Below are 27,318 nucleotides of genomic sequence, written 5' to 3'. Positions count from 1 at the left end.
GGTATGTAATTTGGTCCTGACCAGAAGGGTATTTTATTAAGCAGTGAAACCATCTTCCTTTTAGCTTTTATTATAATCCAAATCAGGTACCACTTCATGTTGTTTCTAACAATACTGTGTAATAGCAGTCCCAATTCAAAAGGAATACAAAGTAGAGCATATATAAATAAATAACTTTTCACCAAATGAGCAGCTAAGTTAATATTTCTTTTAAGGCAAAGAAGTTTCTTGTACCCAGCTGTAGAGAGGGAAGGTGCAGCAGAACAGAAGACAAAATATCTTACGCAAACTCTCCTCTAAACGTCTTTAGGATAAACGGGTTAATAGCTCAACTTCTTGGGTCCTGACCAAGTTTCTTTGGAAAGACTTATTGCTCATTTGATGAAAGATGAGGTTACAAATAGTGAGTCTGATCTACTATGCTACTACAACCCATTATTTTATATACAGACTACTACAAACCGGATTGTGTTTCCTAGATCATGTAATGCTGGAAGAAGCAGTCACATGTAAGTCAAGTCTCATTAGTTTAACTAAGTTTTGCACAATCCTTAGAGCCCTTGTCACCCATGATATCAAATGCTCCTCTAGGGAAGCAGGACTTACAGTACACTTTGGAATTTAAAAGCGAGTGCTTTTATGACCAACTTATTTAACATTTATTTTATTACAGCACCATGGCCAATGGTAAACTACAAAGAAAGACTGCTCACAAGTTCAAAAATCAAGTGACGCAGTACATTTGCTCCGTAGCACACAGAGGCACTAGGGGGTTTTGGCCATCAAGTATGAAAACACATTTGTACATCTTCCCATAAATATCTTTACATAAATACATATTTTGATTAAAATTCCAGGCAGACCGTAAAAGAAATTAGAGGATGAGCTGGAGAAGTCCAATAATTGCCCACTGGAGAAAAACCATATTTGAACTACTGCTTCTCTATTATAGAGCAAAACTGAAATGCTTCCCAAAGGCTGTGGTCCTCTATTGCGTATGAAATTCCACAACATTTCTTCCAGGTGTGTGGCTTTTTAAACACTTGTTCAGTCTCTTCTCAGAGATTACGAGCTGTGTGTGTAATAGCCTTAAACCTCTTCAAGCAGAATTTTAAACAGCAGGTGGTCCGTAATTCTGTCACCAAAAGAATTCCTGTGTGATTAGTGTTAGCTAAAACAGGGTCTGCAAAAAGACCAGTGGCTTGTTTACAAGATGACTCTTGTGTACAGTTTTCCTCGAACATGGCGGCTGAGAGACCTAGTTCTTCACAGGCTGGAGAACTCCCCTGGGGGAGAACGGGTAGGGTATTCTAGCTGCTACAGCTACAAGAGAAGAGGGAGCAATGCTAGATATTATAACAAGTTCAGGATCATAGGTCAGTCCCCTTCCACCTCTACTACTGTGCTGTAGTATGTCACCATTGCTCTCTGGTGGACTGAGCAAATGCTGTTGATTTTCTCTAAGGCAATGGTTTTCAGCCCTTCGTCTGTGGACCCCTCAGGGTCCACAGACTATGTCTAAGATTTCCATTTGAAATTTTGTAGGGGTCCACAAATGAAGAAAGGTTGAAAACCATGGCACTAAGTGTACGCGAGGCAGCACTACCCAAGCCAGTTTTAATGTAGCTAGTTGCCTGAGTAAGGTGGCAGGCTTGTGCACTCTAGCTAGCACCACACTGTCAAGGCGTCACTGCTATTGGGACTCACACTAGCATCGGGCATGGCTGCAGTCACACCCTAAGGGTCTGAAAGCTAAACCACTCTACCCACCGAATGGAAACTCCCCTTTGGCAAGAGCTTGAGAGGTCCAGTCCATGGGCTGCATCTCGGATAGCTTTCTGCTTTTACAGCATACACTACATCTATATAGTCCCTCTCCCACTGCTCCTGTTTGATCTGACTCCGAAGCAGAACTTCCAGGTTACTAGTCCAATCTTTCCCCAATACCTGGGCTTCACGCTCACTTCTCGCAGAGAAAAGAGCCATGACTCACCTGGCTACACGCTAAATCCTTCGCTGGATGAAAGACGAGGTGGGCCACCTGCAAAGAGAGAAGACCGTGCTTAGGCCATGCTTTCCAGGGAAGATGTGTACAGCACTCTCTCACTTTGCCTTTTATTAGCAAACTGGCTATAAGTAACCCAGAATTGCCTCCAAGTGTCTGATTGGATGGTGTCTCAGGAGATGCCCAGAACCTTTATAAAATGATAATTCACTAGAGCTGATCAAAAAATTTTTCCAGCAGAAAATGCTGATACATCACAATGCTCATCTTCCCCAGGAACATGGATTTTGACAATTTTGTTTAGAAAGAAGTTTACAGAAGCATTACTATGCCATGACTGTTCGTTTTGAAACTTACGTTGTATTATAAAATAGAAGACAAATGTTTTGTTTTAATTTAACAACATCGTGTTTGATTCGAAATGAAATTTCAAACTCACAGAAATTCTGGTACCAAACTCATTTCCCTGTGTTCCTACTCAGCATTAATATTCAGTGCAGTATGCATTTTTATAACAACTCCCATTGCTCTTTGCAACCAATATCTATCAAGACCATAAAAATACACGAACCACTGAAGCATTATTACACCACCATATCTACAGATTCCTATACACAGCGGAGATATTTCCAGGTATTTTAATACAATCAAGAAAGAGAAGAAATAGGGGATAATTTATTTGAATATCAGATTTTCCATGATATTAATAGAGGGGCTGCTGGATTAAAATATATTGAAGAGAAGTAAGTTTATCAGGTCTGCTGTTGTTGGGTTGAATTAATTCCTTGGCATGCCATGTTATAAATTATTACTCTTTTGCTAGCTTTGAATCTCAGCTTTAAATGTTTGAGGTTTAATCGCAGATTTGGGGGCAATTTCACAAACACGCTTGTTCTCACAACAGTCTTTGTGCATTAGCCTTGTTCTAATTTCCCACTATTGCTACCATGCTAGCTGTGCAATTGTAGAGGGAAGATGCTGATGGCCTCACCACTGTAGCAGTGTGATCTGCAGATAGAATCTTGGGGGAAATGGGACTGTCTACACTAGGCTGTACTAGTCCTGCAAAATTTCAAGACCCAGAGGGCATGACAGTGCTAGTGGGGTGCCCCCACATTAAAAGCACTAACCACAACCATTTTCATCTTGCCCTCTCCTTTGCAATCAGTTACTGATGCAGTGGTAATAGTGTGAGCTATGGAAATATAAGCACTGCTGCCTGAAGTTACCTTCTTGACAAGTAGATCCTATGTACCCATTAATGCAAGTGCACTGGCCATTCTGAGCATTGCAGAAAGAGTTGACAGAGGCACAGTCACAGGTCAGGGCGCAATCTGGGCCAAATTTATCCATGCGGCAGTCTGGAGAGGTAAGGAAGGCAGAGAGAGTGTTTGGAGGAGCTGGAATTAATTCAGCATGTTAGGTTGCATTTCTATAAAAGTGTTTCCTGACACCGAGACGACAGAACTAAACACAGGCCTGGTGAAAGGAAAGGGGGCTGTTTGCCCCAGAAGAGGGATGGGGACAGGCTACTTCCATGCTGTACCTCACCCCTGGATTTGTTAGACCACCCCCAGTGCCCAGGGGAGTTCAGTTTCCATTCAGTTGTTGGCTTTTTGACACCAGCTACCAATAAGTGCCCCCTATAAAGGAGTGTTTTGTGATGGGGGCACCCACCCGCTAAGGGTGAGACTGGCAATGGTATTCAGTTACTGCTGGGATCTACCAGGAGACCTAGAGGTGAACGGTTCTGCATCTCACAGGAACAGTTGGAGCCATCCAGTCCTCCACCTTTATCATTTCCATATAACTTTAGTACTTGTGACCTACAGAGCCAATGGGCACAATTCTCTTCTCACATTAGTGTAATGCTGGTGCAAGGAGAACCAGGTCCAATGCCTTTTGGCTAAGTCACTAGGTTCCTTTAGTATTCACAGCCTGACAGGAGAGTGATGCTAGCGCATCCATCCTAAGATCACCCTCCCTCATACACAACTCACGTTATTTCTATTGCGAATAATCCACACTCACCCAGGTCACACTTTGAGCCAGTTTTTCCGGGAGGACACAAGCAGCGCCCAGTGGCTGGATCACATGGTGCGTTTCCTTCACAGTCACACAGCTGCTGGCAACTCTCTCCGTACCTCCCCTTCCCGCAGCCTGTTCGCGCAAAAGAAAGGGTGAAGGCCAGCATAAAGATCTATGGCCCTTCAGTCTGTGCTTTTTCACACAGCCAGCCAGTCTTCCTGATTATGAAATTCTTAGACAATCTTGTAGGTCTCACACCCCAGACAAGAGACAATCTTCTCTATGTGGAAACCCTCCCAAGCCCTGACGCATGCTTCTTCCCTCTGACAGCAGAGCCAGGGCTGCTCCCCTTTAGTAGGGGGCCTTTTTTGTGACAGAAGCGGATTCTGATGTGGTTATTGACCCTGTGCTCTCAGTTTAGTAATTACATCCAGGGGGTGTTGTACAAAACAGTAGTATTTTGGGGGCTGAGTGGGAGATAAAGAATTGCCTAAATAAGTTATGTATTTTTGTACCTCCACTTGTCTAAACTTGAGTCATTCCAATCAGCTCAAAACAGCAGAAAATGGGAGTCAAGGTACTTTATTGATCACTGTGAGGGAATGTTGCCTAGGGAGCAGAGCGGGGGCTGGAAGTCAGAACTCAAGGCTCCCATTGCTGTCTCAACCTTCCCTGGGTGTCAGCTACGTATCTGAACACAATGGCTCTGGCACTACTTAACTACCTCACTGGACTTGAGGCTTGATGAGTGGGTGGCAAGCACTCTGATTAGCAAATAAATACTTCATACTTCATGGGCCATCACCCTTTTCAGATGATTTAAAACATATGTTCCACTTGCCAGCAGTACCTTCCCCACAACACCATGCTTAGTGACAGTGGTGTCAGCTGGAAGTAAATTCACTGAAGGCAGTGGCGACATTATAGATTCACACACTAGTATAAGAGAGATCAGCGCTGGGCCCCACATATGCAGTGATGGGAAATAAGCTGAAGAGGTATATACCTTCCTGACAGTGGTCTTTGTGGAAGCCAGTGGAGCACAGACACTGACCGGTCACTGGGTCACAAGTTGCTCCATTCTGACAATCACACAACTCCTGACAGCGAAGTCCATGGAAACCTGGAGGGCAGGCTGAGAAGGAAGACAGTTGGAAAGTTCATTAGTAAACACCAGATCGTTTCAATGGCCTTATTCACTGGGGGTCTCAGCAGCTCAACCTCCTGTTAACCCATGGGAAGAAGGCTTGAGCCCTTTACACTGGGAAATTTAGAGATGCAGAAGGACAATCCTGTGTTATGAAGGGGAGGGAAGGATTAACCAACTGTCTTTCTGATACTTATCCTACAGGAGAGCAGGCTGCTTTCTCATTCTGCCTTTTAGCTCTATGCTGCACATTGGATCCACAAATATTTATCATTATTTATTATTGTAGCACCTAGGAGCCCCACTCAGGCACAAGGCTCCCAGTGTGCCACACGCTGTACAAACAGAACAAAAAGACAGTCCCTGCCCTAAGAGATTGCAACTATCCATAGTCAGCTCCTGAAAAGACTGTAAGCCCGGTACAAAACACGTAACTCTTCACCTGTCTGAACTATTTCACAGACATCCTTCGCAGGCCATAGTAGGCTTTGTCTGTAAAAGTCATCTTCCATTTTAGTGAACAATCGGGAAAGATTTAAGGTGAAAAATGCAAAACGTGTGAGAGACAAGGTGGGGGAGAAATAACTTTTATTGAACCAACTTCTGTTGGTAAGAGAGAGAAGCTTTTGAGCCACACACAGCTCTTCCTCAGGCTTGGGAAAGGTACTCTGAGCGTCACAGCTCAATGCAAGATGGAACAGATTGTTTAGCGTAAGTAGTTAGCACATATTCTAAGGGACCATTCAATGGAGAGTTAACACCTCTGCAGTCATAGAACAAAAAGGGGGGTTAGTAGGTTACAGATTATTGTAATAAACCATAAATCCAGTGTCTCCGTTCAGTTCACGAGTGTGTGAAATTACCCAAAATGTACCAATGTTTCCCTTTGATGCAGGTGTGTGGTAGCAGTTGCCTTTCCCACATTACTGCTAAGAAATGTGGATTACTAAAAATAGATATATTTGTCTGACATGAGCCCACTAAAGAAATAAAACTTCTGACATCACAGAGGGGACCATGCTGCTGCCTTTTTTTTTTTTAAAAACTTTTTTAAGCAGTTGCTAATACGGGTCAGGTTATGTGGGTACAGTACAAGGACACACAAAGGGCAGTACATTCAGACCAAGAGCTTCTTTAACTTGACTGATAATCAGCCTGTGGACTTAGCTGGGCTGCCAGACAAACACTGCAGTGGAATTTCAACTGGGCTGTGCAATGTTATGACCAACACTAGGCTGGCAAATGTCGTGCATCAGGACTCAAGGAGAGCACCAGGCTGCTTTGTCCACATACCCCGCCCCTCGCAAGCTGGCCAGGTGCATTACCAAGTTTTTACAGTCTGTTGATGCCTCTGGTTTTGGCCGCTACCGGAGACAGGACACAAGACTTGATGGACCTCCTGGGATCCAGCCCAAGCACCTGGACCCCCGCCCCCAGCTGTGTGCGTGTAGGGAAGTTATGGTACCCATTAGGCCTTTCACTTGCTGTGATAGTCAAACTGCCGCTGTAGGAGTCAGATCGGCCCCTCTTCATGTCCCCTGGTGCCTGAATTAAACAACTTCAGAAAACACAGCCTCAGAAGGCAAAAGGAGCAGCAGTTCTGCGGCTCGAACTTACTGTGTTCGCATAAGTGCCCATAGTGCCCTCTGCTGCAGTGGCAGGCTCCCGTCACTTGGTCACAAGTCCCATTATTCTGACACGCGCAGTTCAGCTGGCAGTTGGCACCATACTTCCCTGGTGGGCATTCTGCAGGGAACACATTTTAGAGAGAGTAACTGACGCCTGGCTCATATGTGAGCACATCCTATGCAGCAGGTGACCGGTGGCCTGGTCAGTCCCAATCTCTGTGCCTCACAGGGTGCCATGGGAGGGAGGGCACAGCTGTGTGTGTGGACATGGCAAAGAGGGTATCGATTCTAAACATAAACTCAGTTCCTCTAACAAGTGCCAGACTGGTGTCATGACAGAGCACTGCAAGGAGGTTTACCCAGTTCGCAGAACTTCCCGGTCCGCCCAAGCCCACACAAACAGGAGCCGTCGGCCGCGTGGCAGATTCCTCCATTCTGGCAGGAGCACGTCTGCTTGCAGCCTGCCCCATACTGATTTTTCCGGCAGACTGAAAACAACAAAAGAGGAGAGAGTGGGAACCCAAACGCGGATGGGATCAAACAGACGTTACACCAATGGGTGTGGGGTAGCTTGTCTATACCCCATCCTACAGCCCTTCCCAAACACTGCTGTGAAATACCCAGTCTTGGTTAAAGGGCACCACAGTTAATGTTTACCGTGTTCACAGCTGGGACCAGTTCTTCCTGCTGGACAAATGCAGGTGCCTGTCACATGGTGACAGGTGGCTCCTTCTCCACAGGAACACAGGTGCATGCAGTTCTTGCCATAGCGACCAGCAGGGCATCCTAGGAAAGGGGAGAGGAGAGCACAAAAGCATTCTTAAAAGCAGGCCGTGGTCTAAAAAGGCAGGGCTTCGGTTTGGCTTGGCTTGGAGGGGAAAGTGTCGGGGATTAGAGCACTGAGACAAGGAGTCAGGACTTTTGGGTTCTTTTCAAGGCTCTGCCATTAACTCACTATGTGATGTTAGGTCTGATTTTGTTAAGAAGAAACAAGAGTCATCTAGACCACTTGTGCTGGAGGAAGAAAGCATTTTAACAGAGGCTCAAGAGCCAAGCAATGGGATGGTGCAAGGGTGAACTGCAGCACTTCCACATCCAGCAGCAATTATGGTACAGAAAGAACAAACAGCAAAAAAAATATTCCATTTCAATAAAAGCAAGAAATTAAATCAGTTACTTAAGAACTATAATACTGGACAGGCTCTTTGTCCACTATCCTCCCCTGTGTGATTCAGGGGAAAACAAAAAAAAATAATGCACACAGCCAATGGTGGTGTTGTACCCGGGAGAAAGCCAGGTAGTGTTGTACCTGGGAGAAAGGCTTCCTTCCTGACCCTGCAGATGATCCATTCATGCCATGAAGCATGATATCATCTCTCTCCTCTCTATCTGCACATCATGATCATGTGAAACTCCCACCTGTCGGTGTAGTTCCCGCTAGTAAAATCCATTTTGGCAACAGCTTGAATTTTTTGCAGAGATTCATTTTCTTTTTGTTTTGCTGATGCATCATGAGAATCATGACAGTGCGTGGAGGAAAAACAGCCTTTCCCAATGAATAATAAGAAAATTGCCTTCTGCAAAGGTATTTTTGGCAGGGTCACCATTGCTCCTGCTGGTGCTTTGACAGAGAACATTTTGCTGGAACCCAAGAGGAAAAAGTTTCATGAGCCTGTCCTGAGAAGATGAACCAAAGCTGTCAAGATTGTTCAGCACTGAGGATATTACAGTATTTCGTAAAGGGGGAGTTGTTATTCTGCTTTGTGGCATATTTACTATGTGACTCCCCTCTGTTACTAACATCTAAAACCTTTAAAAGTGTAAGAAACACCCCCAAACTGATGGATTCATTTTACTGTAGTTCTGGACAGTGAATCATCTAAAACAGGAGTCACTGGGATTCAGAGTAAGAAAGAATAGTCCATGCATTTCAGTAGTAATTGATCATTCACTCTATATCCCTTTAAGCGGAGCTTCCACTGCCAGCAAAGATCCCTAAAGCAGGCAGTGGAAGATAGTGTAATGTTTTGCAAAGCTGGACTTGCTGCTTGAAATCTGCCTGAAGGGCAGCATTAGATTAATGTGCATGGCTGCTGCAAAGGAAGCTGCCAGGATTCACCCCTTAGTGATTTAAAGCACCCTGCTACTCAGTCTCATACTTCCCCTGGTGATACTCTGCACACTCACCATTACTGCAGTCAGCGCCGATGTACCCAGCAGGGCACTGACAAGTCCCTGTGGTGGTCTCGCAGTGTCCTCCATTCTTGCACTTACACTGCTGCTCACAACTGGGGCCATACCAACCAGCTGAACATCCTGGGAAACATTTAAAAAAAACCCAATGCTTTGAAAAACAACAAAGCCCAGCCACCGACCATGTAGCACGTACACTGTGATACACATCTGATCCTTCTTAATCACCACTAGGTCGGTGATGACAAAGCAAGATTATTACAGTATGCTGGCAATCTATGGGGTCTATCAATTTCCTTATCAATATAAATGTTTGTAAATATGTTGTTAACCATTTACTTTCTCATAAAACCACCATTTACATTGATGTATCAATGTCGTTGATATGAATGCATGCCAGAGAATGACAGCACCCAATACATTTTATTCAGGGAAAGGAGGCTGGGAGAAGGTAACTTCCCATCTATTTTGAGTGAGAAGCTGATGATTTCCTGACTAATCCAAACAAAAAGATCATGGTGAGACAGAAAATCTGGTCCTGCTGATACAACATGCACACCAGCAGGATAAAGATTTAGGAAGCCTGGTCTGTTCTTGCCTAATGGACTCCATGAAAGATTGAACCCCATTTTATTTAGATACAACCCACATATTGTGACAGAAATAATCAAAGTGCAAGGCCATCCTAGGTTCCTTCATCCTTCCAGCACCTGTGGGCATGAAGCACAGCATAAAATCTGGGAAAGTGTTGACAGTTTCTAGGCGCTGGCTGCTCAAAAGAAGGCTGAATTTCACATTTTATCTATCATTAACCAATCTTATTGAACTATAAAAAATAATCAGTTAAGTCACTGCTAATGGAAAAGCTATTATTGTAATGAAAAATACTGCACAGAAAACTCTGTACAAAAATGAAATGGTCTTTCATAATACAGGGAAGTTTATTTTAAGAGGGTTGCAATAAGGTGCCCATCAATCATCGCCCTTTCTCCTGCTGCACAGTCAAAAGGAGGAATGGGAAAGCATCTCGAAGTAGCCCTCCTTGCTCTTGGCAGAGAGAAACTGATCCAAGGAGTTTTACTCTTAGAGGAAAATAACAGGAGAAAGTTCTTTGTTGATCATACTATGCAGCCAACTTTCCCATGGTTTCAATGGGAAATGGCAGAATGTGGCACTTGTGTATATTAAATTGTTTTTGACCACACAAAATGTTACTCACTAATTAACAAGAGTAAGTGAGAGTATATATGGATGGATGGATGTGAGTCTGCAGGGACAGACGGAGGGGTGCATACCGGAGAGCATCAAAGGGAACAGAAAATGCCTGCTTGGGCAGAATCATTTTCCCCATTATCAGCAAGGCTCACACAGACACACCGTGGGAAATGCTTTAAAAACTCTCAGCAGCATGAATGAGGGGAAAGCAGAGCACTGTGGGAACCCAGGATGACAGCCAATCAGAATGCAGGAGGTGCCATGCTGAGCAATCCCAAGGCTCCTAAGTTCAGTTCCTGGCCATGACTAGTATCTCAATGCTGCAGAGAAAGGTGAAGTCCACACTCCTTTGACTAGTTAATTGTGAATGCTGCAAGAAACTGCCTTTCGGACCCCAGAAAGTGATCAGCTTATGCCCGGATACATGAAGATAGACTCCCCTTGGAACACTCAGTCCCTGATTGGCTAGCATCCAGCAGAGAAGCTGTAGGTGAAGTCACATGAACTTTGACAACATGGAAGACAAACAGCAAACTCACTTAGCTGGCAGTTACTTCCATGGTAGCCAGGAGCACAGACACACTGCCCCGTGACAGGGTGACAGTCCTGGTTCACTGCTGAGCACTGGCAAGCCTGATCACAGTTCAGCCCAAAAGTCCCTGCCAGACAGGCTGTAGGAACAGAGATGAAAACAACACAGTGTTATTGTGGGGGATCATGATTTCTCCCCCCCCCCACTCCCTAATGTATGTCATTTTTAGCACCCACTGTAGAGCAAGACTTACTGGTATCAAAACCCAGAGCCATGATTTAGAATGGCCTTTAGTGCACATGGTCATCATCTGCCACTCAAAAGCAAGGGGAAACCCGTCTCACTGCTGTATCCCGTTGTGAGGAGCGTGGAGATAGTGGCTGGGACCCACAAAGGAGTAGGATTGAGGAGGGTATGAATTACTTGCAGATACTAGGCGCTCTCTGCAGTCATGCATCCACACGTGCACAAAGAGATCTGAAACACACCCACACAGCACTGAAGAATGTGCCCACGTGCCTGTCTCTCCCAGACTTGCTCAGACCCACAGGAGCTCATTCTTACTCTGATTTATTGCTAATCCTTTGGATGAAATATACTGCTCTGGTTTCCCACTTGGCTCCCTTTGCTCTGTTCTGATGATGTGGGTATACACTGCATGCCAAAATCTGAGCTGCTATTTGGCAAAGCATTGATTTTTTAGTAGTAATGGATTGACCAGCCCAGTTTCCTGGACTCTGTTAGTAACCGTGGAAGGGCTGGTCCCTTCTCCGTACATTGTTCACATCCATGGCCTGTAAATCCTGGAGGGCAGCCACACTGGCCAGTGACATGATTGCAAGGTGTTCCCCGGGGACAGTCACAGCGGCTGGTGCAGTCCTTCCCAAATGAACCAGGCAGGCAGGCTGCGGGAAGGAAACAAGGTGGGGAAAAGAAATCAAGACAAAGACTTGCAAATTCTTTCTAGTGCCCAGCACCAGCAGAAATTGTGTGTCCCTGAAATAAAGCTTAATTAAATGTTGGTGCAATATGGCTGTAGCCTTTTTGGAAACGTGAAAGAAATGTCCCACTGAATACTACTGTGAGCTGAAGATATGTTGTATCCCAAATGGGCACCTTCTATCCAAGGAGCTGTTAAGAAGCTGATGTCTCTGTAAATCGAAGTCTCCTCCCAATTGCTGCTTCTCCCAATCACTCTGCACCCTTCTCTTGCTAGTGCATTGAGAGATGCCTGATTGGCAGGCCAAGAAAATGAAGTCCTATTAACCCAACAGGTACAGCAGGGCACCAGCTGTACAAGCTTCCTCAATGCTGCCTTGACCCGGAGGCACTGTATGAGAGGTGAATGGGCAGTTCAGTTTCTGTGACCCATTTAGTCCCTGGCCTCTGCTGAGATGTCAGTCTTGGGGCCTCTCAGTGCCAACAGTGCTGTGGCTACCTGCCCACTGGGGCCTGTACTGGGCTCAAACTCTGATATCAGCCAGCTGGGCAGCATGTGTTACAGCAACATAGAGATAAAATCCTCTTTATATATCCCACTGCCAATCCCCTGAGCCATCTAGTCTCACTTCGTCTGTTACTCAAGAGAAATCTGGCCCTCTCCCAAAATGTCCAGTATTTTGTGGTTTCATCAAAGCCTGAAACGTAACAAGAACAGCCTGGACACTTGACCAGCAAAGACAATGCGGAGGGGACATGATGAAGGCTGTGATTCTCTCACCTTTCTCACAGTGCTGACCTCTCCAGCCTCTGGGGCAGTCACAGGTGCCAGTGATGTGATGGCATGAGACTCCATCCCCACAGGCACATAGCTCTACACAGTGCTCTCCGAATGTACCCTCCGGGCAAGCTGCAGAGATTCAAATGTACAGGGAGGTGGGGGTTAAAGTGGTGCTACAGAATGAATATGATCTTGGTCTGGTTTCATTACACAGGCCAATTCAATCCCCTCTCTCTAGGGACGGAGAACATCAAATGTTTATTTTATGTCCCTTTCGTTGTCTCATGTCAGGGGGTAAAGTTTTATTTCATGTTTTGACGTATCAGATGGGATCTGTCAGTCTGCAGAGCTGAGTCTAACGAGACTGGGAACACGACCAAATATATCAGGCTTGTCTCTTTTCTTTGATGGTGGTGACAGGTACCAGACTGACAGCTCAAGAGACTGGATCCTTCGTTCATCCCCAGAAGAGATTCAGCATGGGAAGCAGCTGTGCAAGCTTTCAACATTGCTTGGCTATGGTGCTCCAACCCTGACCTGAAATGATACCTGCACCTCTGCTGCTTTAGAAGTGAGATGAGAGATAATCTGTGTAGCCCAGTCAGTCTTTGGCCTCTCTGCTGAGACCATCACCAAGGGAGCCAGTTAGTGCCAACTGGGGGGGTGGTTTACCTGTCAAGGGAAATTTGTTGACTGGGAATAAACTCATTTGACAGAGGCCACTGGACAGTCATCAGACAATAATGTGCCCACTGCTGTGGGCAAGAGTGAATCAGTGAGCATCAGGGGAAAGGCTCCATCTTCTGACATAGCCAGTCTCCTGGGAAATCCATTGACTCATCATTTCTTTGCCACTCTCCATAACTATCAACAAGCTTTGCCTGTTTCTAAACGAACGGTTTTTTGATTCTTCTGTTCATAAAGCAAGGTCATAGTAGTTGGGCCAAATTCAGCCTTGGCATAAACAGTTCCAACTCCCACTGAAGTCAGTGGAGTTGCACGCACTTACATCAGGGCTGAATGTGGCACATGTTGGATTTGTGACATCATCATTAACTTTGAGACAACAAACCATGATATCAGAAACTTTGCCAGAATACAGGGTGGGGAGAAAGTGGCTGAGACAGGAAGAGATGAGCCAGACAGAAAGAGGGGAAGAAAGAAAGTTTTGAGCAAACAAACTGCTCTTTGCACAAACATTATCTCCTTCCTAATCTGGTGTGAACGTATCTCTCTTTAATGGTGCCAAACATTTTGGAAGTATTGTTCCTGGCACCATTTAGTGGGAGTTGGGTGCCAGATATCATCATTACCATCAGGGCCATTTTCCACCTGTCATCTATGAGGAAATAAGAGGCTGGTTTTTCAAAGCAAACGGAAACCAGATAAGATATTCATTGCCTGAATTTTAAAGAAGTCAGTTGCACAAACCACACACCTAACTGTCAACTAGTCAATATGACAGTGCACAAATTCAGTAACGGTATGTGCCAATGACAAAAGAGGTGCATTTATCCATGCACTCACCCAATTTGCACATGCAATTGTGGTAACCAAGCATAGATCAGTTGTGCATATATTGTGTGTGCCCATTTGCCCTAAAAAAATGAGCCCTAAAAAGTAATCCAATAAAGGATTCTGACTTTTGTTGGAGATAGGGTGAGCTAGCAAGAGATAGACATTATTGGACTTTTTAAATCTTAATGTCAGTTTGGACTGGAACTCACTGACCGTGGACTCAATGTTGTGAAATTCTACCTACAGTGAGACAGAAAAAGTCGTGACTAGTTTCACTGCAAACCATCATTCTGGCCATGACAACTCGTTGCTTAAAGTAGTCCTGTAAAAAGTAACAACTTGACTAGGGGAGGGTTCGGTGCACAGAGTTCCAGATAGCGCAGTGACATGGATTGTGATCTGGTAAAGTGCCTTGAGGCTGACTTGAACACTCAGCCAAAATCATGGTGCCTGCCAGGCCCCTAAGACAACGGATGCTTAAGTGAGATATGTGTTTCACATTACAGTACTTGAGGTTGTATTGAGGGAGTGCCAAGTCCAGTCAAACCTCTTGATGGCACAGATCTCATAATCTGCTTTGCTCCTCAGACAGAAGAACAAGATGGCTAAGTTCCAATGCAAATAAGAGAGGATAACAAGCAGGGTGGCTATGGAACAAAACAGAGCTTTGGAATCTTCCACTAAGCATTTGCTTCTGTGGAAAATTCTCTCCTGCACTTTCTAACTGGAAGGAGAAGCAGAACCATAACCGGGCATTGTTGGTTGCAATCTGCATCATGAAACCACATCCAAGTCTGAAAAAAACTAAAATAAATTTCACAGGCACCATCAGAACTCTGCTCTGGCCCCACACGTACACTGGCTCCATAGTTCAATGCCACGTTGAGGAACACTGGATACTCTGCTTGATGAAGGCTCAGAAGCTGCTGAAGATTCTGTTCAGAGCAGAATCCAAAAATTCAGATGCTTTTCCTCTAACAATGAAGTCGGATATCTCACCAGAGCACATTCTGCTTTCATGTGAGTCAGAAATGCCTCAGAGCTGCCTTACACAGATCAATAGCATGCCCGCAATGGGGGGTGAAAAATAAAGCAGAAGTAGAAGGGCTCCAGGGAGGGAGGACAAAACTACTAGAGCTCTGGAATGACCTCCTGTGCAGAGAGGCTGAGAGGAATCAGGACAACACGTAATGTAAACACAGCTCAATCAGAGGAGAGAATGCATCAATGAAAGGGATACTCAGGAAGGAGAAGATTAAGATTTCTCAGCTTTGTAAAGCCTCAAACTTGAAACTTGCCTGACCTTCGTCCCACATCAAGAAACGTTCCAGCAACATCATATTACAGGTCACAGCCTGCTTCCAGCTAACAATCCAGGGAACAAAAACAGCCACACACCCACAGTGCCTACAAGGGCTCAGAATCAAAACACTGCATCCCGTGACACACAGTAAACACCTTGTAAATGTCAGGGCTTCTCCTCACAATGCTGCTGAGGATGGGAGTAGCTGCCGCAGGCAACTCCCTCACCCCAAGACTTCAGCTGATTAGTAGCCTCAGACTAGTAACCCCCTTCTCAGTGGACTACACCGACTGGAACTTCTGGCAGGGTAGGGGCTCCCCTTTGCTGATTTTCTGGTACCTGATCCAGTCCCTGACACTCCCCTTTCTCAAGCCAGCAGGTCCTTTCAACACTAGCTAATAGCAAAGGGATTGCCAGGATATTTAGTAAAGTCTGAAGATAAGATGCGTACATGGGCCTGCAGAACGACAGGCTAATAACTCACTGGGGCTTAGGACAGAAGTCAGGCAGTGAGTAAGCTCTGAAGCTGGAAAGGGGGGAGGAGAGCAGCACAAAGCTATTAAAGTTTTGGGTCAGGTGGAGGTTTTCCTAGGACATTTCAGCTTCCCCCCTCCTTCCATTGCCATCTGCTGCTCAAGCCGGAACTCGGGTAAACTGTGGCCCTGTGTATCTGTCTGATTCAGGGCCTACTCCTGCAGGTTTGCCATTGACTTCAGAGGGAGCAGGATGACATGTTCAGACCTCTGGGAAGGGATGTAGCCTGTTCGTGGCTGTACAGCACTGGGTACACGTAGGGAACCGCACCATTTACATTTCCTTTGTTCAGATCTTGAGGAGAGCACAGCAACAGGCAGAACAAGTTCACACAGCTAAAACCATGGCATGTTTTCTCTTGAGCTGCGCAAGCCAAATGTGGGGCCCTTTATTTACTGTAGGGCCCTTTATTTACTCGGTAATGCCCTGGCACAGATGTATAAAGCAAAGTATCGGCTCCCTTGAGCAGAGAGGGCTTGTGGTTTTCTTGTGGTATCAAAAGCAGCTTTTTAAAAAAACAAGTGAACTAGACCTCTCTGGCCCTCAGAAAGGTTCCTTCTTGGGGAGGGCTCCAGCCAGCCAAACCCATTCCCTTGTCCTTGCAAGTAAGCAGGAACTACAATGACTGGTGGGCTCCTGTGGCTTTCACTTACGGCTCTGGCACTGCTGGCCCGTCCAGCCAGCCTGGCAGATGCAGTGGCCTGTCTGACGGTCACACAGCCCCCCGTTCTGGCAGTCGCAGGCCTGCTGGCAATCCGCTCCATACCATCCATGAGCACATTCTAGGGGAAGCCAGAGAGTTGACCAAAGTGGTTTTAAAATTAGAGTGCAGCAGAATCTGAGCCCACAGAGACAAACCCACAACTCCCCCTCGGGGACGGAAAGTACCAACGTGTCTACACTGCAGCTGGAAGCAAGCCTCCCAGCCCGGGTACACAGACTTGTGCTAGTTTGCTTGAGCTAGCATGCTAAAAGCAGCAGTGTGGACACTGAAGCTCCAGAGGAGACTTGGGCTAGCTACCTGAGTTCAAGCCTGCCCGACTCCGAGTCTGAGCATGGCCGGCTCACCCTCCCTGGGGCTGCAATGTCGACACTGCTATTTTTAGCACTCTAGCTCAAGCAGGTTTGAGTCCAGTGCAAGTCTGTCTAGCCGTGCTGCAGTGTAGACATACTCTAGAGGGCTAACGCTAATGACCCTTCTGTTGTCACCAGCTTGTTCTAAGACTCTAGCCATTTGGCTACTGGACTTATGGTTCCATAGACCACTATCATTCTGCCCCTTGGGTGCAGTCTGAACTTAATGTAGATTAGTTTGTACTCACCTCATGGGCATGCACAGGTCGGCTGCGCCAGCTCAGACTCACTCTGGCATCAAAACCATTTGCAACCAAACTCAGAATGTTCCAAAGCTGCATTTCTGCTTTTCATTGGAAATTTGGAAGTAGTCCTGTTTTCATTAAATTTTAATACCAACATCACTCAGACTGTGTTCCCTGAGAACACACAATCCTCACTATTTGTCTGCAGCCAAATTACTATTTTCTTGCAATCTTGGGGCATGAAATGACTGAAATGAAATTAGGGAAAACTTCTTGGGAGCAGGTCAAACTCGCAACAAATTTTCTGCAGGTTCCAACAGCCCGCCAGCTGCTCCGTTCTCGATACTTACCCAGCTCACAAGCCAATCCAATCCATCCTTCCAGGCAAGTGCAATGCCCTGTGACTGGATCACACGTGCCACCATTCCGACAGAGACAACGCTGGCGGCAGTTTGTTCCATAGAAACCATATGGACACGCTTGGGAAAAATCAGGACAAAGACTAAAGTCAGAAAGCAGCTCTTGACACTGGGTTTAAAATGCAGAGATCAAGCCCATCGTAACAGGAGGGGGCAAGGGGACAGGAGCGGACAGAAATGAAATGGAGCTGCTACCGCTAGAAAAGAGTAACAAGGACACAATCCAGCAATGCCTGGCGGCTGCATAGCTAACCCCACCAAAAGGTTCTGTATTTTTAACTCTTGCATATAAGGGGCATCCAGCGGGAGGTGGGGTGGGGTGGGGATGGGAGAGAAACAGCACAGAGGTGAGGGAGTCACATGCATGGAAAACTTTCTCTATACTGTAACCTCTCTGGTCTCTCCAATGCTTTTTCCCATGCATTTTCTGCCCCCTCCTTGCGCTTCTCCACAACTTCCACTTTCCCCATTTTGTGGTGCCTGGACTTCCTGAGCCCTGCCTGAGGCTTCCTTCCATTCAGGATGGAGCGGAGCAGGGATCATCTCTAACTCCCACCAACTACAGCAGTGTAGACTCGAGCCTTGGTACTGGCTACTCTCTCTCTGTCTCAGTGCCGTGGTGACAAGGACACCAAGTGGCATCTCCAAAGCTTTCCAGGCAGGTGGAAACCTACCAACAGGACCTGTAGGCTGGGGAGAGGATGGTGGCATGATGCTTGCCGGAGAAACATTTCGTTGTATTATTCACTGCTAGCCAAGCCTGCGATATAAAGCCGACATATTTCGTAAAGTAGAGCTATGGGGGAAGAGCAGCGTATGGATGGAGGATGGAAAGCAACTGTCTCAACAGTTTTGCTTGCTGAAAAACAAGGCTCCAGCTGCTTTTCCATTACGAGTCCTTTGGTTGTGAGATAGTCATCTACAAAGCAGCATTTTCCCTGCCACCACTTCATCTGGCTTTTAACCAGTGTTAGAAGATCTAGTTCACTGGTTTTCAAACTGTGGAGTGCATCCCGCTGTGGGTCTGTGACAAGCTTATTGGGGGAGGGCATGAGGCAGGGGTGGGAGGCTGCAGACCACCCAGTCCAGCCCTATCCTGCCCTAGCAGCGGCCTGCAGCTCTCCTCCTCCTTTCTGGAGCTTTATAGCCCATTGGAACAAGTAAGGTGGCTTTGGCTCAGCTATTGAGCTACGAGCTTTTTAATTCACTCATCATCTAAAAACAGCTTGGCACAAGGCTGCTATAAACTCAGCTTTTCCAAAGGCCAGAGGGGGGTGGGGGAGGAGTCTTTCATAACAGCATAAACTTGGAAGAAAAGAAGCTTGATGCTGAACTATGCTTGGCCTGCGTTTGCCTGCAAAAGCTTTGTTATTAGTGAAGATATTTGCGTTCTCCTTCCTGACCCTGAAGTGAGGTCCATAGCCCCAGGCTTGCCACTTCACACTCTGCTGCCATGGAAACGAGCTGGGATGTCACAAATCGAGCCTTACAACATCACTGCAGGACCCAGGAGTGGACAGTGAGTAAAATGATAAGTTTTATCAAACACGTCCGCGTTTCTTGGATGTCTGCGTAAGAAAGCTGGTGGGATCAGTCACTTGATGACATGACATTTAAGTGACTCACTGGTCTACCAAGTGCCTATGGAGAGTGTTTAATTCTGATACATTGAATTATTTTAAAAATTAGTTGTATGAAGTCAGTGCTCTTGAAAGATGCCAGATTGGCTGCCAACGACTTCAGTCCTGACTTGCAGAACACCCTGCTCTTCCATGTCTGCAATGCAAACTTCACTCTCAAAGAACATAGGATGTATGCAATCACCTTGATGGGAAAACAGCTTCTCTGTCATTCAGTGTAGTAGTCAAGTAAAACAGGTTATCTACATTATCTAAAGTTCATTTATTGCTTGAACCTGCACATTAAACCTCCAGCTGCCAGAAGCTGGGTCTGGACGACAAGAGATGAATTACCTGAAACTGCCCTATTCTGTTCACTCCCTTCGAAGTATCTGGCATCGGAAGACAGGATACTCGGCTAGATGGACCATTGGGCTTACTAGATGGACCATTGGGCTTACCCTGTATGGCTGTACTTATGTTGTGTTAAGATGCTGCTAGAAAAAGCACGTAATCACATGCTTAACTGTGAACACATGTATAGTCCCACTGATCTGGGCCTAAGTGCTTTGCTGGATCAGGGCCAGAGTGCTCAGTGTTTTGCAAGACAGAGCCCTTACTGAGAGTTTTGCTACACAAGCAATAGTCAGTCAGTGCAATTTCTGGCACTACCAGCTATGGCTGCTGGGCTGCTTGGATTCTGCCAGCGTGCCGAATTAGCACAGGCTGCACAAGTGGAGATGATTTCAGCCGTTATCTAGGCTCATCACTATCCCACCAGAGCTGGTGCGAGGCTGATGCAAACTATGACTCATGAAAAGACTTGGAATTCTTTTTCCCCAATGGCTAATTTTTTCTCCCTCTGACAAGGAAGGGGACAGCCTGGAATAGGAAGTGACCACACGTTGTGTTACCTTGCTGGCAGGTGGCTCCTGTCCATCCAGCCGCACAGAGACACTGTCCACTAACATGGTCACAGGTGGCATCATTGAAACAGCTGCATGCCTGGCTGCAATTCTCTCCATACCAGTGATCCTCACAAGCTGCATGGAAACAGAAGATAGGCACAACAACTAAGTAACAGGTATTCGTTACATAGACTTTTATTGCTGATACAGAAATGCAGTTGTTTGGGAGAAGAGGATGACCCAGCAACCTCGCCAACCAAAACGTTATGAGAAGGTCAGGCTAACTGCCAGCTACATCTGTTCACAAAAAGCGTGTGTGTCTGGAAAATAACAGCCAGATTGTAGATATGGCTGCAGCTCACAAATATGGCTGTTATTTTTCCATGATATTTTTAAAGTAATCCAGCAGGAAGCTCTTTTCACAGATGCCCCAAACTTTATTACTATCTGCAGTTACGGGCTCAGAAATTGAGCTAATCAAAACTTTTGGAATAAACCACAAAACAGATAAAATTTTCTCCAAAAATTCCTTTGAGATTGGGAGTCTGTTTCAGATAAACACTGCACAATTGAGATCCAGGTCCAAAGTGTCTTTGAATGTCTTCAGTCTATAAAACAGGGCTAGAAATCTTGTAAGAACAGGCTCTCAGAGATTTTTGGGGTGAAGCACAAGAACTGCCCACTCTGGCACTTCCACATCTGGTCGTGGCTGGAATATGGCACCAACAGGCAGATGTACAAATGATAAAAGCTAACCCAGTATTTCCAAGCCTTATGGGCTTGGGTTATAGAAAAGGGTTAAGGTTCGGGGAGAGAGAGAGGCTTGTTTTCCCTGGGTTAGTTCACCCTCCCTGGCTGGCACAGCTGTTCTCGGCTTCAAATAAAAAGGACAAATGAAATGGACATAAGAGACCAAACGTGGAAAAGACCTGTGCAAGCAGCATGCAGCTGTTGAGAGTAAAAGCCAGCAATGGTGCAAGAGACATTGGTGCCTGAGACCTGCCTGCAATCTACCTCAGACTCCCTCCTCCCCACGACTACAGAGGCAGCAGCGCTCTGAGAATGAAGGATTTCATTATTGCAAGGCTTAAGCAGAGTCTCTGATTATTTTGGCATGAGCAATTGCATGGACTCTTCATACCAATGTGAAGGCAACAGCAAAGCTTTGTGTGTCACATGGGGAAGAAGTCTTCCCCTCCCCACCCCCAATGTTTGTTTCACTGGCACAAGCTCATAAAGAGCTGCTGGTACCTCATAAAAAGCTTTGAAAAATAATCACTATAGTGATAAATTTCATCCTGTACTAAATCCAGTTTGAGTAATTATCTTTAGCCAATCTTCTGCAACAGGTTCAACTGGATATGGGATTCCCAGATGTAGATGCAAATGAGAGCAGGTTCATTGACTTCAGTGAAGCTATGCTGATTTACACCACCTGAGATCTGCCCCAGAGTCTGTCAATTATTCTGGGTCCTTCTGGATGGAAGGGCAAAACCCACCTTCAGAGCTGATCCATGTACCTGGTACATCCCTTTTCAAGGGCTACCGTTCTCACGCAGCATCATCCAAGAGGAGTGCCACCAGGGTTTAATGTCTCAATCAGCATCCATCAGCTCTTGCCGCATACTCCCTACCTGATGTCACACTCCTCTCTGTGTCATGATAGCAATTTCCACACTGAGAGAAGATTATAGGTGGGAAAAAGCCGCAAAAAAGAGGCAAACACCAATCTCTTTGGATCACGCACCAAGACAGAGAAACAAGGATACTGTATGATCTACTGCAAGCTGTCTCGCAACTGGTTCATCTTCAAAGGCATCAGTGGCCTGGAAATGAGAATCCTCTATTGGGACAGTTTTAAAGGTATAACCTTGGAACCTACTCTGGTTACAGTTAGGGCCAATCCAGCCCGCGGGGCACATGCAGCGCCCTGTCACATGGTCACAGTGGGCTCCATTCAGACACTTGCAGGTTTTCTGACACTCCATTCCATAAAATCCATCGGGACAGGCTGGGAAAACAGAAAAAAAAAAAACCCAAATGTCAGTCTGTGCAGAAGGCTGGAAATCTCCCAAGGAGAGAGAGACACTACACAATAGCTCACTCTGCTAATAAAGTGCTTTGCTAATGGATTTGTAGCAACTTTGTAAGTAATTTGTTACGTTCTTGCTCCATGACAGGATTTGTACTTGGAACTGCAGGGTAGTGCAATATGAGAGCCACGTCCCATAGAAGGCAAGGGCCGGTGAGTCAAGAGACCAATGTTAATGCTCCAGATCTGTGGTTTTCAACCTATTTACCATGTGCCACATGTGCAGCTCTCCATGTGTTATGTGGGTCGCATCTCACAATATATATACTATGCAGATGGTCCTGAGGATGTCACATGGACTGCAGCTGCCACTGCCCCAGATTGTCCCATCAAACAAGATTTTCCTATATTAATATAACTAGATTATTTTCCTAGTCAATGCATTGAAACTACCCCCTCAAATGGCATAGTGCTGCATCGATGGGAACGCATTTCCCTTCAGCGCAGCGAAGACGCTGCGTAGAAGAGGAGTTACGAAGTCTGCCTGGCTTGCGTAACTCCCATTGACTGCCGCCGAATTTTCAAGTTAAGTGTAGACCTGGCCTTTGAAATGGAGTAGATCAAAGTGAAGGAACTGTTAGTGCACATGGAAACAACGTACGGCAGGCTAGCCTGGGACCGAGTCACACCCTGTGTCGACAAGCCCTAACGCTTACAGGGGCTGAGACTTCATTCATTCATGTTTGTAACATGGAAATCCTTGGATGTCAGCTGTTATGTAAATACAGAGTCGTACAGTACTGTTATTACAAACTGTGCAGGAAGACTTGGGGAATGTTTGTTCCTGCATAGTCAGGGCTGCGGTTTTTCCCACCTGTGCAGCAAGCGCTCACTTCATGGTTCATTTGTGGGATACATTTCCTGGCCCATAGCAACTTTACATGTTCTTCAACCTTTCTCCTGTGCCTGCAGGGCTCCAGTTTGAGTTGGATCGCAGCCAAGTGCTCGTATCAGGGCCTAATGGTGTCTTCCCTTTGGCTGAGAAATGGGCTCCCCTTCTGCCTTCCAGGGCTGTGTGCCGGCAGACTAAGTGCACAAACAAACCTCCTTCCCACGTTCCACTCCCGGCATAAATCTGTTGGTAAAGTGCCTGCCAGCTCTCGGTGTTCCCCTTTGTCGTGCAAGTGGGGTGTCCTCTAGCACAGCCATCACTAAGGACAGGCCACTGCCGTGTCCACCGTAAAGGCATGGGGCTTAAAGCTCTCCAGCAAAATCCTGGTTTGAACTGAAATGGCTTCTTCAAGGTCTCACTCAGCTCAGGAGGGAGTTTTGTATTTAGTTGGTTTTCACAGTATAAAATACGTTACTCTGCTTGTTGCAGATGGCTGTTCACAAGGCATGGAACCAGGGGCATTCTGATAAAAGCAGAACTGGCCCTGGTTTAAGACTAACAGGAAGAGTGGTGCATGGGGATAACCCGCTCCCTCGGTGATCTCTCTGATTAAGGCTCAGGCCCTTGAGAGCAGAAAAACACGCTAGTGTCGGTCTGAATCTTTGGTGAATCTCAGAGGATTGTTCAAAACTGCAGGTGCTTTTGGTTAGTGACTGTTTTACAAATCAGCTGATGAGCATTAAGGCTGTGGCTGTGGGGTTTAATCATCATAATTAGAAGCTGTGGACCAGTAATGGGCAATTAGTATTGAGATCGCCTACAGGCCCTAACCAAGGATTGGAATCTTATTGTACAAACACATAGTGACAAAGACGATCCCTGCCCCAAGGATCATACAGCTGAAGTGGGAGGGGATTCTCCAAACATTCATCCGTTTGATTTGGATAAATACCCCAAAGCTTGGGAACTTTGGCAAAGTACCCGATCCGCGTGGAGTGCGATACCTTGCTACGAGATTGCTGGTATTTCTTGCATCTGGCCAGGTTGGAAATAAGATGAGAGCAGCCTTTTGTTGGCATTTGGCTCTTTCAGTCTCAGAGGGAACCAGGAAGTGCAGAGCAACCCTTTTCAAATGCATGCACCATGCAAAAATCAGTCTTCATGGTACCAGAACACACCACATGCATGCAGTGCATGCACATGCATGTGCAAACAGGGAGGCTGTGCATATAACTCCTTGTTTACATGTGTCATCACTAGCTTTTTTGTATGAACCTGCTATCTCCGGAATTAAACTTGGGGGCCAGAATACTCAGCTTGGGGCAATGCAGTTTTCCCCCACAGCTGTGCTGGATGCTTCTTGCCAACACTTCCAGGGGGCTGCCCTGTACAAATCCCAGTGACATGGAAAATCCATTAGACATGACTGGCTCCTTAGATCATCTAAAGGAGCAAAACAAGGGTACTCACCACGCTCACAGAACGTCCCTCCCCAGCCAGGGCTGCAAGTGCACGCCCCACTGACGTGGTCACAGGCTGCTCCATTGTCGCACTGACACCGGTGTCGACAGCTTAGCCCAAACCATCCTTCAGGACACCCTAGCAAATACAAGGCAATAAACATTGACCAGCCTGTCCTTCCTCTCATGGTTACCTTAAGGGGCTAAGCTAGGCCACTGGTCCCAACCCTGCGGAGTGAGGGCAGCAGTGAGTGCAATTAGCACTGTCTGACAGCTGTTTGTTTGAAGTGGACTGAAGTGGCTCTGCTCCATGACTTAGGGAACAGGTATCCACATCACCAAACCACCAGCCACAACTGGCACTGATTGGTAAGATCAGCAGAGAGACTGGGCATGGGAAAAGAACCAGCCCCATACACAACAGTTGCATCGTTATGGGGGAAGTTTGCCCTGCCGCTACCCGCACTTTAACCATTGTGGATAAGCAGAGGTCTTTACTCTGCAGGGCTGCCAGTCCAGCACCTTTTCCTACCATAAAAGATAATACACTTTAGCTTGGCTTAATGCCCCAGCCTGGAATACAATGGCTAGAACCACCTGCTGATACACTCACTCTTATCACAGTGGAGTCCTGTGTAGCCAGCTTCACAAATGCACTGTCCTGTCATCATATTGCAGCTTCCATCACTATTGCTGCAATTGCAAGTGTTAGCACAATCGGGGCCCCACTGGCCAGCATCACAGGCTGAAAGAGGAGAGAACACACACTGAATGGCAGTGCCTTCCACCAACTCAGCTGGACAAAGACACGGGGCAGAGGGGACTTTTCTTCTCTCAATGGGAATTACTCATGTGGACAGAGAGAGGAACACAGCCGCAGTCCATAGGAAATGTCAATGGAAAGAGAGAGTAGGTGGTAAGGTAACACATGGTACAACTGCATTTTGTACAGAGCCCTTCATGCAAACTGAATCCCAGCAAAGAAAACGGAAGGGGAGGCTGAGACTGGCCAGCAGTGGCAGGGTAGGCAGAAGGGCTATGAGAGATGTTCTCTGACAGAGGCATAGCACAGACAGACAGATGAGACAGAACACAGATCAGCTTTAGACAGGTCACTGGACACACCAAGGAGAGGTGCCCTCTACAAAACGTCCATGATAAAAAGAGGGTACCGTACCTCTCCTGCAGTTATACCCAGTCCAGCCGGGGGCACAGCTACATTTCCCTGTCACCGGGTGACAGTGTCCATCATTCCCACAGCTACATCTCATCTGGCAGCCTTGCCCAAACCAGCCAGGTGGACACACTGCAAGGGGAGAGAGAGATTAAGAGCGAACTGCTGCTATAGCAACGGTGAGGTGGTTACGTTTTTGATGCACAGCATCTGTGTTACACACCCTGAAATTCAGCATGATTCTGTAACAGGGTCATCAACATTGCCCCCAGCCACATGCTATAAAACCGCTGCTTGCCTGAACTCAGATGCTCCCTCCTGGGCTGGCAGGGTCCAGGAACCCACATCCAGGGGCTGCTTTCCTTCTGGCATTACACAAGCATGATGAAGCCACTTACCTGTGAGCAGCTAGACATTAGCTCCATGCCACTGTCAGCTCACAGAGGGGTTGTCTGAGCAGAGCACTAGGACCCAGGAACCAACTCACTGTGAGACCTTGGGCCAGCTGCACAACCCCTCTGTGCTGTGGTTTCCAGGCCTAATCTACATTTAAAATGTTGGTCAACACAGTGACCTGAGTCGGGGTGTGAGAAATGCACATCCCTGGCCAGCGTAGCTGTGCCGACCTCCCCGCCAGTGGAGAAGCAGCTATGTCGACAGAAGAATGCTTCCATCGATGTGGTTACCGTCCCTTGGGGAGGTGGTGTTCCTACACCAATGGAAACCCCCTTCCGTCGCTGGAGGCTGCATCTCCACCCTGGATTATGCCAGCCTAGCTATGGCACCGCAGTGATGCCGGCAGAGCCCCTGTAGCAGACATATTCCCTGTAACAGGGACCTGTGGCAGCTCGCAGGAAGGAGTTGTGAGGATTAGCAGCTAACGCGCTGCACTCCAGGATGTGCAATGCTAAGCACTGTTTCTTGTTTAGAGCAGTGGTGACAGATAACTACAGGCTCAGATCAGCATATAGGATATACTCCTGGCCTCACCTATAGGAATTCTAGTCATTGCCACCCAAGCTCATTCACTGAGACACAGAACAAATTCAGCATTAACGGCACCACTTACCATCCTGGCAGCGACTGCCTACGTAGCCAGGTGGGCACACACAGGCACCAGTGGCAGGGTCACAGCTGGCATTGTTCTCGCACTCAGGGCAGATCTCCTGGCAGCCCACTCCCCAGCGGCCATCAGGGCAAGCTGAAGCACAAAGACAGATACCAGAGGAATTTCCATTCATTAGCGCTTCTCGTTCTATTTCAAAGGGCAGTTAGTGCCGGAGAAAGGTGCCAGCCCGACAGCCCTGGAGGATGACATGCTGTGTTTATCCACAGAGCTGTTGTAAGGACAGTGGCTGGGCAAACTTCCCCCAGGCTGTGCAGCTGATACGCCACAGCCCTGCCCTGCAGAGGCCACCCCTATGGATGTGCTCCATTCTGCTGAGAATATTAATAAGGTGGCAATTAGTACCAATGACAGTGCAGACCCCTGTCCACTAATGTGCCCGCTTTACACCTTCCCTCTTCCCTTGCTCTTATTGCTGCTCCTCACATCAGGGACTGGGGACAGTAAATGCAAATGCCACAAACAAAAGATGCAAAAAGCACTAAGAAATTTTCAAATGTTTTTTTCCCTCTTTTCTTTCCCACCAGCCCACATTCCAGGACAGAA

The 27,318-nt window shown here is 46.7% G+C and overlaps 1 protein-coding gene across 4 annotated transcripts in view; it reads right to left on the bottom strand.

Annotated features, from left to right (window-relative positions):
• Positions 1-159: 159 nt before the first annotated feature.
• MEGF6 (multiple EGF like domains 6) overlaps positions 160-27,318 on the bottom strand; it is a 219,813-nt gene continuing 192,654 nt past the window's right edge. For 3 of the 4 annotated variants that reach the window (XM_067566717.1, XM_067566719.1, XM_067566720.1), the window contains 20 exons: positions 26,716-26,847; positions 25,650-25,778; positions 25,086-25,217; positions 24,483-24,611; positions 21,971-22,099; positions 20,095-20,223; positions 17,493-17,621; positions 16,477-16,605; positions 12,469-12,597; positions 11,525-11,653; positions 10,756-10,887; positions 8,996-9,124; positions 7,466-7,594; positions 7,168-7,296; positions 6,798-6,926; positions 5,040-5,168; positions 4,037-4,165; positions 3,235-3,366; positions 1,994-2,041; positions 160-1,323 (listed from right to left, as the gene is read on the bottom strand). In XM_067566717.1, the coding sequence (XP_067422818.1) occupies positions 1,998-2,041; positions 3,235-3,366; positions 4,037-4,165; positions 5,040-5,168; positions 6,798-6,926; positions 7,168-7,296; positions 7,466-7,594; positions 8,996-9,124; positions 10,756-10,887; positions 11,525-11,653; positions 12,469-12,597; positions 16,477-16,605; positions 17,493-17,621; positions 20,095-20,223; positions 21,971-22,099; positions 24,483-24,611; positions 25,086-25,217; positions 25,650-25,778; positions 26,716-26,847 (2,378 nt within the window). In that variant the 3' untranslated portion in view covers positions 160-1,323; positions 1,994-1,997. The remainder of the gene's footprint in view (positions 1,324-1,993; positions 2,042-3,234; positions 3,367-4,036; positions 4,166-5,039; positions 5,169-6,797; positions 6,927-7,167; positions 7,297-7,465; positions 7,595-8,995; positions 9,125-10,755; positions 10,888-11,524; positions 11,654-12,468; positions 12,598-16,476; positions 16,606-17,492; positions 17,622-20,094; positions 20,224-21,970; positions 22,100-24,482; positions 24,612-25,085; positions 25,218-25,649; positions 25,779-26,715; positions 26,848-27,318) is intronic. The other variant, XM_067566718.1, reaches the window with a different exon arrangement.

The sequence above is a fragment of the Emydura macquarii genome, unplaced genomic scaffold (assembly GCF_026122565.2).
Source record: "Emydura macquarii macquarii isolate MOO-44397 ecotype Brisbane River unplaced genomic scaffold, CSIRO-AGI_Emac_v2 contig_2768, whole genome shotgun sequence".
Taxonomy (NCBI): domain Eukaryota; kingdom Metazoa; phylum Chordata; order Testudines; family Chelidae; genus Emydura; species Emydura macquarii.
The sequence above is the reverse complement of the archived record's forward strand: the minus strand, read 5'-3'. Positions and strand labels throughout refer to the sequence as shown.